Source organism: Anas platyrhynchos, chromosome 2, assembly GCF_047663525.1.
Source record: "Anas platyrhynchos isolate ZD024472 breed Pekin duck chromosome 2, IASCAAS_PekinDuck_T2T, whole genome shotgun sequence".
NCBI lineage: Eukaryota > Metazoa > Chordata > Aves > Anseriformes > Anatidae > Anas > Anas platyrhynchos.
Window position 1 is genome coordinate 135461612 of NC_092588.1, and position 12957 is coordinate 135474568.

The 12957-nt window shown below is 35.9% G+C and overlaps 1 protein-coding gene across 8 annotated transcripts in view; it reads right to left on the reverse strand.

Annotated features, from left to right (window-relative positions):
* Positions 1 to 12957, reverse strand: part of AKAP9 (A-kinase anchoring protein 9) — a 109933-nt gene that overhangs the window by 21544 nt on the left and 75432 nt on the right. For 5 of the 8 annotated variants that reach the window (XM_072033643.1, XM_072033642.1, XM_072033640.1 and 2 more), the window contains 9 exons: positions 11844 to 12006; positions 8879 to 9091; positions 7618 to 7656; positions 6160 to 6392; positions 4249 to 4368; positions 1962 to 2138; positions 1730 to 1834; positions 1142 to 1294; positions 689 to 868 (listed from right to left, as the gene is read on the reverse strand). In XM_072033643.1, the coding sequence (XP_071889744.1) occupies positions 689 to 868; positions 1142 to 1294; positions 1730 to 1834; positions 1962 to 2138; positions 4249 to 4368; positions 6160 to 6392; positions 7618 to 7656; positions 8879 to 9091; positions 11844 to 12006 (1383 nt within the window). The remainder of the gene's footprint in view (positions 1 to 688; positions 869 to 1141; positions 1295 to 1729; positions 1835 to 1961; positions 2139 to 4248; positions 4369 to 6159; positions 6393 to 7617; positions 7657 to 8878; positions 9092 to 11843; positions 12007 to 12957) is intronic. The other 3 variants (XM_072033639.1, XM_038174409.2, XM_072033641.1) reach the window with 2 other exon arrangements.

Genomic DNA, 12957 nt, shown 5'->3' on the forward strand with positions numbered 1-12957 from the left:
AAATGCATTAAATCTCTATAAAATAGAAGCAAGCCATTAGAAGATGAAGCTTATTTTCATAAAAATATATAATTGAGAAAATAAGAAGACTACAGGTGTTAAATCTTAGTAAATAAGGTAAGAATGAATCTGTTTCTTTTTTGCCTTTTTTTTATTTAAATAGAGCACAGCATACTGTTTGCACATCCACCACATTTCAAACTGGATTGGATGTATGTCATCATACATTGGTACGATGTCAAAATATTTACATAAACTTACAAAAATAAACTGCTAAAAACACCTGTAAGCACAGGTCCAGCAGGTGTCACTGAAACAACACTGCGAGTAAGTCATTGCAGGGAAGATGATACAATGAATGATGAAATTCAGTTCAGCTACCTACATATAACTATGTTCAGAAGTATTAGAAGAATAAAGAACGAAGAATGTAAGACAGAAACTGAAGGAGAAATAAGGGAGAAAAATAAAGAGAAAGCAAGTAAAAAGTATCCATAGTAAAAAAAAAATGAGACAGAAGAGGAAAAAGAGAATAGCATCAAAGCACTTTTGGACACTGAAGCATTCTAATTTTTAAATTAAAGCAGCAACAGAAGATACTGTGATTGATGGAGAGGAAGGAGATTTATTATTACTAAAGCTAGCAATGTAACATGGGACTCTGAAAAAAGATTTCAAAAGTATGTACTTTGTTGTCAGTTGTGCCTTCAAGTTGCTGTTGCAGTTTTGCAATTTGTTCATGAAGATGATCTATTTCCTGCTCCTTTTCTTGCATGATGTGAGTGAGTCTCCCAGCCACTAAATGATGGTCCTTTATGATGGCATCCTCAGATTTCTGCATAGCTAGTCCCAGTATTTCCATTTCATCCTACCAAAAACCAAACCAAAATAAAACAAAAACAACCCCATACCATTTATAGCTGTAACATAACATTTTCTGCATATTCTTGTATGAGTATTTAAGGTACAGGAGGAACAAGCTGCATGGAATGAGAATTAATTATATCAGCTTTTTAGTATTTTGCAAGTTGAACTGCAAAATGCTCAAGAACAAGCAAATACAGCATCTTGGCATTTTCTAATAATTTGTTTCTGGGGAGAAGAGAATATAAAGCCGTAGGCTTCCCTGTTACACTATTACCTTAAATAATTTGTTTTCTTGTTCAAGTTCTTTCAAGTGTGTAGTGGACTCCTTTCGCTGAATTTCTAGTTGCATGTGCAATTGCTGAACTTCTTCATTTTTATTTTCTAGCTCCTCTCGAAACTGCTCCAGTTGTTCTTCAAGGTTTGTGACCTGTTTCCAAAACAAATGGTAAAAAATGAATAGACAGCCATACCAAAAATTAAATGCCATAATTTTCAAGTGCAATGTTAACTGTAAACCAGTCTGATAGGTAGAAACAATAGAATGTATACTCAGTGACATTCTGAGTCTTTAAATTGAATGTAATTTTATAACCCATTAAAAAGCTGAAATTACTATGAACTTTTTCTTCACTGGGCTGCATTTTGATTCCAGAAACACCCTCTGCTTACTTAACTCATAAGCATTAACATAAATGATAACAATTATCATGGCTCAGAAGAGGAATTTTGAACAAGTGTTTCATCTGGTTAAAAAATTCATCTGTATAGTTTGCTGTACTCAACAGAAAGCAAAAACTCATCAGTCAAAAATATCAGACTGATATTATCACAGGAAACGTGGAACATTGCACAGATATCTTACCTCCTTTTCCTTTCTGTCCACAGCTTCTCGTTCAGCTTGTAGCTGTATTTCAAGAGGTAATTCTCCCTTTACTATGATGGTGCCAAATTGTTTCCTTTCCTCCACCTTTAAAAATAAATCAAATTTAGTAATGTTACTTGCTTAACAATAAACAAATCAAAAGGATATACTGCCTTGTTCTTGAAAAAATAAGAAAGGAGTAAACATGTGGTAATTTTAGACCAAGAAATACCTTTTGCAAGTTGTCTGCACTGATAATTAAGGCTTGTTCCAGTTCTCTTATTCTACATTCTAATTTCTCAATTTCTTCATTTCGTTCTTGTACATCTCGCTGAAGTTGCTCTTTAGAAAGCAAAAGCTCACTGCATTTGTCTGTTTTTTCTTTTAGATGGTTGGTTAGCTGTTCAACCTAATGACAATATAGCAAGAAGATTAATATATTGTAGCAGATTGGAAGGGTTTGCTAGCAATACTAACAGCACTCATTTTTTATAGAGGAAAAAAAAAATCCTTTTTTTTCATGTAATGAAAATCCACCTGTTTAGGTTATAGATGATGCACAATCAGGATATTTTAGTGCTATATCCAACAAACACATTTTCAAAGAAGTTATGTGCTATACCACCTGCTCTCTAGATCTGTATCTTTCCAAAGCCTTCAATGCCACCTAGTCATTAAAAGACAAATAGCATGGTATCCTTATGCACTGTGCTATCAAGATAATTCTAACATCAAAGCAAGTGCCAGATTCCGTAAGTGGGCCTGAGTAATCCTAAATGCACAGACTGGAGGATGAAAGGCTGGAGAAGAAGCCCCATGGAAAGGGATCTGGGTGTTGTGTTTGATGGCAAGTTGAATATGAGGCAGCAGTGTGCCCTGTCGGCAAAGATGGCCAACCGTACCCTGGGGTGCCTCAGTATGTGCCTCACTCCTGGGTACCACAGTATAAGAAAGACATAAAATTGTTAGAGACTGTCTAAAGGAGGGTTACAAAGGTGGTGGGCTACAAAAGTGGTGAAGGGTCTGGAGGGGAAGACATATGAGTGGCTGAGGGCTCAGGGTTTGTTCAGCCCCGAGCAGAGCAGGCTGAGGGGAGGCCTCATGGCGGCCTGCAGCTCCCTCACGAGGGGAGGGGAGTGGAGGGGCAGGAGCTGAGCTCTGCTCTCTGGGGACAGTGACAGGACCCGAGGGAACGGCATGGAGCTGGGACAGGGGAGGGTCAGGCTGGGGGTTAGGGAAAGGTTCTGCACCCAGAAGGTGGTCGGGCACCAGGACAGGCTCCTACAGAAGCAGTCACAGCACTGAGCCTGCAGAGTTCAAGAAGTGTTTGGACAATGCTCTCAGCTCTTTCACTTGATTTTGGTTGGTCCTTTGCGGAGCCGGGAGTTGGACTTAATGATCCTTGTGGATCCTTCTAATTCAGGATATTCTGTGATTTTATGATTCTGTGATCTAAGGATGGAATATCCTGAACCCTAAGGTGAAGATGCTGTTTACTACTTTGGGGAGTGTCATAGTATTAAAAAATCCACGACAAAATGATTTGAAATAAGGAGTTGGTTAGTGACATGGAGACATGCTACGGCTCACTTAGTCCTTAATATCAAAGAGAATTGCTATACTTCAGTCTGAAGGAAAAAGACGTTTTGTTTTCTTGCTGGGTTTGTTAAATAGGACCAAACAGATGTGATGGATTATATCATTTCACTTCATACAGGCGACAAAGCATCCAAAGAATGCACTCTGAATCTCAGTAAATCATGCTTATGGCTCAGAAACGATGTATTCAAAAGTAACTGAAGTTGCAGAGATAGGGACTTGCAGCATAACTGGGGAGGTTCAAGTGTGCAAAGAGAGCACTACTACATCTCAGGTGCTTAAACCTTGGTAATTCAATTCCTTCAGTCATGCATCTGTGCTATGAAAAATGGTGTCACAACACAATTTAAGAACATGTTAAATTGCCAAAGTAGTCCTGACTGTTTCTGCAGACTTTTGAAAACAGAATGAACTTTCTAAATTAAGATATACAAAAGATATAAAGTCTCCGTATGTCTATTAGTAAAAACAAACAATCCCAATAAACCCCAAAACACAGGTTCAGCCCTGCCCTCCAGCACTTTCATCTTTAGGGATATACTTTACTGACTTGTAAATGGATGCAAATTAGGTATACCATAAAATAGATAACAGTCATAGAATCATAAAATAATTTAGGTTGGAAAAGACCTCTAAGATCAAGTCCAACTATTAACCTAGCACTGCCAAATCCACCCCTGAACCATGTCCCTAAGCACCACATCTACACATCTTTTGAATACCTCTGGGAATGGTGACCCAACCACCTCTCCAGGTAGCCTGCTCCAATGCCCCATATCCCCTTCAGCAGAGAATTCCTTCCTAATATCCAACCTAAACCTCACCTAGTGCAACTTGAGGCCTTTTCCTCTTGTCCTGCAAACAGCCAGGTGTCATTTTGTCATCTATATTCACTGAGTACAAGTAATAAAGTGTCTTACCTCTCTGCTTTGATGTTCATTGACAGGCTGACTCCTTTGCGGAACCTTCAGCTGTTGTTCCAGCTTCTGTATCTCTTGCTGGAACACATCTCTTTCATGTTCTCTGTCAACTGCTTGCTCCTGAAAGTTAAGGAATCATGTGGACACACCATTTGATTTTAAAATCTACCAAAATTAAATCTATTATTACTTCTTATTTCTGGTAAGATGAGGCTGGAAACAGTATGCTAATGGTTTTGATGTAGCAGAACCTCATGCAACTATGATTTAAAAAAGTTCTTTCAGCTTTCAAAATTCATACTCAAAAAATGAAGACAGCATAGGTAGAGCCAGTATTATTTCACAAAAGTGACAGTCTTTGTTTCTTCTGTGCCAGGTACACCACACAAATAACCCATTATTTAATGATTTTTTTTTTGACTTACTGTTTGTCTTTGATACATGTAGCATAAATGTAAATTACAAATACGAATTCTATATTAACATTGATGAAGAGCCAACAGGAAAAAAAATACACCGAAACAAAACAACAACAGAAAAAAACACACCAAGATCATAAATACTTATAAATTGTTTGAATTTTGCATTTCAGTTTCTCTTCTGACCAATTTCAGTTGCTATATCCTACTCTGACATTTGTGAAATATTTTTATTTAGGAAATAATACACAAGTGGTAGCGTCCAGTAAAGGATCCCTTTAGAAGTCTGTCTGGTTTTACAAAGTCATCAGATACATTAAAGTAAACTAGCTTAAGTATCTGATAAAAAGAGGAATGCTTCTGACAAGCAAAACGTTTTGCAGAAATCCAGCAAACTGGAATAAAACACCAGCCTTGAAAAGTTGCAGATTATAAGTTAAAAAATAAATAAAATCATCTGCCCTTTCAGGGTAAACAAAAGATTTCTAATTCTGCTAATAAAAATGACTGCTCATCTTAGTAGTCCCTGATTCTCCAGTTCATGTTATTGATACTCCCAAACCATACTGAGTTTATGAATATGACACTTGTAACAGGAATTTTAACTTCTGAATCTACTCTTATTATGGAACACTTGTTTCAGTGTAAAAAAAAAAATATAACCTTGACCTGAAGAAAATGAAATACGGCAAACACAATTGTACTAAGCAGTATGTGGAGAAGATCTTCCCTTTAATACTGCTTAGTAACAGTGCAGAGGTGGTGTTACACTGTTATATTTATTGAGTATGAAATTATTTCACTCTACTAGTTATTAAAGAGTTGATTGAGAAGGCACAGAAATAATGGTATAAGACACTTAGAAGGAAAAAATGGGAAAAGGAGGAGTCAGGATGATGGTGTTTGTTGAAAAACAGGTTTTAGAACAAAATCGCTGAGACAGCCTGTAGGCAGGTAGAAACACTGTACATTAAAGAGGCAACTGCCACTGTAAATGTGGACTGGCTGGGAGGTGTAGCTTAATAACTAGAGAGAGATTCTTAGAAAAGAAATGAAAGTAGTCTATAAAAGAAATTTAGAAAAATTGTACTTTCATTTTCCAAGCACAACTGAAGCTGAGTATTTAATTCCAAAAGATCTCACTGAAACTCCCAACTATTAAAAACATGGTAATTCCACAAGGATTGTTGCAAATGAAATCACAAAAATGTATTTTTTCCTCATTAATTTTAGAAGTTTATCATTACTTTAAAAAAATTTAGGAAGCCTGCTAATTGACACTTAAAAATGATGAACAGTCCTATGTAAACATCTCAGTCAAACTTTTACCTTTTAAAACACATTACATTCTTGGACTGCAACCTATAGTTCTGTTTCCATCACATGTTTCTAGGTATTTGCTTCAAGTCTGACAATAGGAGCATTTGCTGCTGAAGCAAACCTCAGCATGTGCCCACCCACTTTCATGAAACAAGCTTTCTACCGTACTTACATCAAGAAATTTTCTTGTTTTCTCAAGTTGCTTCTCCAAAGCCTGGTTTTGCTGCCTTAAGTCCATTAGTTCTGCATTTTTTTCTTGTTCTAGCTCGATAAAACGGTTCACTTGCTCTTCCAAGTCTATTTCTAAGACTTTCACTTGCTTCTGAAGGTCATCGTACTCTTTTTCAGCTTGACGCTGTACTTCAATTTTTTCTTTCATTAGTTTTTCTGTTTCCTCCAGTAATTCTGGTTATAATAAAATCATCATACACTACTTTTAGATACGAATAGTTAAAGTTATGAAGAAAAACCACTCCCCAAGGTTGTATGTATCCATGCTGTAGTCTGCAGAAGGACATGAATTGGTTTGGGTTTTTACTATTTTTTTATTATTATTTTTTTTTTAGAAAATGTATTTTCTTCTGAGAAATGATCAAGAGAACCACTATAGCAAATTCATACTAGAAGCACTATCCTTTAGACAGTCTTCAGAGAACTGCTAGTGCAGTGGTATCAGATCATTTCCCCACTCAAGTTTCATACAAATTAAAAAGTCCTTGCATAAGTGGCACAGAAAAGAAAAATGCTTTGATTCAAACTGCAGCTAGTCAGCAAAAGGGTTAACAATAAAAAAAGGGTTAACAATAATCCTCTTCATTAATCAATCCTCTTCTCTTCATTATCATGCGTAAAATCAATCTCCTCCCACTCCTTGTCATTTAATGTTGTTCATATAAATATTTTGAAGAAAATTCTGAAACACTTAGCAAGGTTGCCAGGCAGAGAGGGAAATTACCGACCCGTAACGGGACCTTTGTAAAGTCAATGACTGCATGCACAATTTTGTTTCCTCATGAAAGTGCCGGCACATACATAGTAAAGCCCCAAACCACTCTATTAAGATTCTTAAGCCACAGCCCATTGAATACATATTAACAAACCGTTAAGGCATCCCTTGAGGTAAAATCCAAACTGTAAAGTGCAATTACATTTGGAGAATCTTTAAACCACGATTGATAATTAGACAGAATACAATTTACTTTCACTATAGAAGAAATACCCTTTAGGCACCATCATCTTACATCATATTTAACCAATTCTCTTTTTTGGGTAACTGTTATATGTCAATATAACACAGCGTTTAGTTATCATAATGAATGACTTCACTATATTTGGAAATAAAAAGAAAAAAACACATACAAAAATATCCCTGCAATACCATCTAAGTATATGTAATTCATAGGTGAATAAGATGATGGTTATTCATGAATTTGCTTATTATGCTTAGAAATTGTAGAAATGTTGTTAGCGAAACATAAAATTGAGTATGAAATACAACATCAAAGCTGCAGGCCAGTAAGAATTACAAGTAATGTCAGTAAGCCAAAAGCCCAATAATCCTGATTAACAATGTCAGTACGTTTAAATCTTCCACCCAGTTACAGATTGGCCATGCAACATACAAACACACCTGCTTGGGAAGCTGCATCGACTGCAGCATCTACTAGGCCTAGGAGAATAGAGAGAGAGAGAGAGAAAACAAAAAAAGAAGCAAAGTAATTCACATGCCAGCTATAGTTTTCTTGTGGTGCAACAATGTAAGAGAAAATGAAGCCAAAGAAAGTGTGGCATTTAATGACAAAGTTGTTGAGATAACTTAGGGAATGTGGTAGGTTATTCTGGTATGCATGATATAAATACCTAAACATACATTTTTAGAATTGTTTACAGTTGTTATACATTATAGTAACTTTAAAATACTTAGAAATATAAAGCATAAAACAAAAGGAGTTCTATTTCTATGCAAGGATCATCTTTCCTATAAAGTAGCAAGCAACTGGCTGTTCTTAAAATTGCACTATTACACAACATGGATACAGTTGCAAAAACAATTTACCAAACCAGCAACATTATAAATTGCCATAAACTTTTAAACATAAAATAAAACGCTAATTTCATGTAAGCACTGCAATCCTCAAAAGAGCAGTACTTCTTAAACACCATTGTCCTAATTTTCTTCCTCACTCAAATATTAATTTATTAGTTTAAGGAAGAATTAAAGGACACGTTTACTTCATCAAAGCAAATACTTTTATTCCTCAGTAAGCAGTTAGCTAGGTGAAACTGACACGATACTTATCTGAAACTCCCACCATCACTTTTTTTTATTACTCAATTTCTGTATTTTGCTTTCGGGAGAACTGAGTAAGTAACTTTCATTACCGGTAACAGCCTTTCTTTATTATGCAGCTCCTATGCCACTCTTACTCAACAGAGAAATTTGTTAAAAAAGCACATCTTCAGTGCCTGAAGTAAATATGGACATCACCTTCAATCACATTCAAGTAGGTAAACTTGCTTGTGTCTCTAGAAGTCTGTTTGGAAGCTATTTAGATGAGTATTTTTGTACAGAGGTGTCAGCTTTGAGATACCGCATCTCCAGCAATAATATAAATAAAAGTCAATTTTCATAGGCATCAAGGTTTTGCTGACTTCAAGAGCAACTGTGATTGTTCAGCCCTTCTGAAAATTCAGTCTTTTTTTGTTTAAATATCAAGAAAAAGTTATATTGCTAGCATTAGGCACCAGGCATGAAAATATCATTCTGTCACTTCACATTTTTATAAATGATTAAATAGAGAAAAGAAATCTAAACAATTTCACCATGATTACTTATTGTCTTATTTCAAAATATAAGAAAATCTCATAGAAAGATTGTGAGAAATACGTACGCTGCTCTACTGGCCCCGCATCTGCTCTCATGGCATCCTTCTGTCTGGCAAGTAATTCCTTTTCTTCCTGGATCTGCTGCTGCTCAGCCTCTAACTCCTGCAATTTGTTACCTGTACGCAGTAGTTCTTGCTCAAGATGGTCAATTACATCTATTTTTTCCTGGAGCTGTTTTTCCAGAAATGCTTTTTCATCTGCATAACCATCAATGAGGCCTGTAGCACATCAATTTTTGGGTAGATTTAATAAGAATTTGAACTTTTTGCATGGTCAAGTCACCACAGTAATCTCATGAAATACACATACACATTAGATACTCAGCACTTGAGAAATTCTGCTCCTGTTCTTGCTTTTCTTAGCTGATGAACAAACAATAAAAATAATAGTACATGACAAAATATAAAAATTGGAAAATAGTGAAAGAGTTTACATAGGAATCTGAAGAGGAACTCTGGTTTATCTTGATGAATGATATTACAGCAATAAGAAATGGCACCATATTGGAATGATACAGAGTGAGCACAAACCTAAATTCTAAGGAAAAAAAATCTTAGGAAAAAAAAAAACAAAACTGAAGCAGAACTAAATTTACTTGAGGGCTGTATAAACTAACCTAAGATGCTATAATGGTATAGGCCTCTGCATGAATGAGAAATTTCACATCAGTACTTTCAGAAACATCTAACCATAGAACACAAGAGAGGTTATTAATGTGCAACAGAAAGCACTAAATAAGTAGAGCACTCTAGAGAGGTGTGTTCTGTCTTGTCTGATACTGATGGTTCTAGAGGACATACAAGACATCAGTCATACAATGCCAAAAAACTCTGCTGGACATGCAACCCTATCTTCCATGTTTCTTCGTACTAAACACGAAGAATCTATGTAGTGTTTTTTCCAATACTGAAGTAATCTCTGTCAGTGTGAAGCTACGGTCTTGAGACAGTATTAACATGGATTTAGCCCTGGCTTGAGAATATAGGAAAACTAAAGATGCTTCCATTGGTTGCCTGTGCAGACAATGTAAAATCTCTGTGTGCACTTACATCCACAGCAGATGAAACCTATCAAGGAGGAAATTAAGTAATAGTGGACTTTGCATATACTGCCTGCAAAGCATAGCCCTGGTCCTATGCACAACTATCATGCACTGTGGGCCAGTCTGTTTTTTCAGACTTGGATTCAAAGTGCAAAGACACATAGAACTGTTGAAAAAAAGATAGTAAACTAGAACCACAGAATCATCCAGGTTGGAAAAGATCTTTAAGAATATCAAGTCTTATGGTCAACCTGACCTACTGAATCCCATCAATAAACATCTCCAGGGATGGGGTCTCTGCCACTTCCCTCAGCAGCCCGATACAAAGGCTGAGAAACAACATTAAAAGCTTTTCAAAAAATTGAGACAATGCAAATTCTAGTAGTTTTACTGTAACTGCTGATGTTCACAATGAGTACTTAGCAGACTGGAAGCTGAGAGGGCATTCCCAGGTTAAACGGAATGCCCGCATCCAACAAAAAGGTAGGAAAAAAGAAAATAGTTACAGTATTTGTATTTATATTTACAGTATTTGTTACAGTATTTGCTCCTGATTTTTTTTTTCTCCTTGAAAGAGATGTAATGAAAGTTGTCAGAGTTCAGTGAACAAATTGGCATTAGCTTTTCTATCACATTCCTTAGATATGTCATATCTGATGCCACTAACACACCAGAGGTTTGAAAATGTCTCTGCTGCAGCAGTTTTTGTGATAAGAAAGAAATGATCACAAATGACACATTTTATCTCAAGAGAAGACAGAGTACCATCAGATGTATAATGAACTAAGACGTTGTTTTGCATGCTTATCTAAGGAATTTGATAATGGAATGTAGTCAGGCTTTGTCAGAGTATGCTCACAGCTTGGTTCAATGAGCAGGAAAAATTAGATCGAGAGTTCTACAGCATTTTTGTTTTGTTATATCCACACATAAAAAGGCGCCTGTCATTTAGAAGTGAGTTAATTTCAGAAGTTCTCTGAAAAAAATGCTGAAAAAAGATTTAATGAATTCAGGAGTTATAGAGCATTAAAGCAGTAAGAGGGAAAAATTAGCTGATTTTCTGCAAAAGACTGAACTGTATTAAGTCTCTGCATGTGATATAAATCTTAGAACTTACAAGTTTAAATGTGCAATATATCTACTGAGGCCTGAAACTAAAATCAAGTTCTGTCTCTTATAATTCAGAACTCATGACAACACAGCCAGTAAGTCAAGTCTTATAACCTGACATTGCTACTGCTATGATTAAATTTAAATACCAGTTAAAACCTCTTGAAGATTTCCACTTTGTATGCTTCCAAGATTTTTTTCCAAATAAAACATTATCAGATCAAAATCAGATAAAAAAAAAATCAGACTGCAAGGCATAGCTTCATAGCTCTCACTAGATCTTTGCCTTTAATATACTTTTTTTCCTAGCAAAAATACATACTTGCCCTACCTTGCATTATATTTGTAAACCCAAAATACCAGAACAGGCTGCCCAGAGAGGTTATAGACATTCAAAACTTGACTGGACATAGTTTTGGGAAGCCTACTCTAGCAGACTCTGCTCTGACCAGGGGGTTGGACTAGATGACGTGGCTTCCCAACTCAACCATGATTCCATGATTCTAAGTTGTTAATATTAAAGTTTGTCTGCACATAACAAAATAAATCAATTTTGAGGATAACAACATATCCAAACTGTTATTTTAAGTAGCATGTTTTAATAAGAAGTGATAAAAAAAATAGTGAGACAAAGTTAGGGAAACAGAATTTCAGAGTGGCTGAAGCTGAAAGGCATCTCCAGAGATCATCTTGTCCATAACTATCCATTAAGTTGGTAAGTTTGCTAAGAAAAAGCTTGCTAAGAAATTTTTCCAATTTGCATTTTCTTTACCTAATTAATAGATTAGTGAGTTCAACAGCTCAAAGAAGTTACTCACCTTCAGCTTTACTAAGCTCCAAAGCCAATTGCTCTCTGGCTTTGGTTTCTTCGTTAAGATGCTCTTGCAGTTCCTCCTGATACTTGATAAACTCTGTGGCCTCTTGTTGCTTTTTGAAGGATTCTCGCATGAGTTCTGTCTGGGTAATTTTAGCATGTTCAAGCTACCACAGGAGAAAATTACACAGATTAGACAGATTAAAGATTTTATGATAAATAGCCATTCTATCACCCATATTTAATTAACAGTGGCTAACATACAGAGTAATGAGATCCTGCATAACTTCACGGGACATTTGATAAGATCTTTACTGAACACATATTTACAGACTGCAATAGAACAGATTCAGTACAAAAGCCTAAGCAAATTGACATTTCTCAGAATAGTGAACTGAATGAGCCACCTGTCTAACTCCGAGTCTTTGTTCCGGTGACTCCTGCTTTATGAGTTTACACTAGATTCACCTTTATTTATGTGAGTTTCATACTAAATATGCATATGAGTGAGCTGTCATGCACCATATGCTTGGAATGGCTAAATATATTGCATAAAACTGGCAGACATTTTGATATAAATTGACACGTTTCATCCCTTTCTTTCCTAAACACAAAGATAAATGAGGACACCAAGAAAATGTGAATTCTGAATACATTGCACCTTTCAACCAAGAAGGCAGTAAAGCAATAATTCTTCCAACTGTGTTTGCCTAGCAGAATCATTCAGGATTTTCTTTTTTTCCTTCTCTGCTCATGTGATTAGCACGTAATGCCTACTACAACAGATGTAGTGCAATCTCACTGAGTCACTCACCTAGACAACTGGAAAACCAGGACTGAAATACACAGAAGTGTATACATAGGGCCCAGTTTAGACATACCCAAAGTGATAATTTCAAAAAAGAATTAAAATAAAAACTACAAAGGCAAAATAGTTAATTAATAATTAATGCTAGAATTATTGATCACATAAGGTGTTCATCTAACACAACAGCAAACTGGAGTCAAATACCAAGAAGACTCATACTTCTCAACTGCTAACATTTACAGCCTACATCGATGTCTTTGAGAGACAAATACAAACTGACAGAGCTGAATGGGGTACGAGTTCTTGGTGT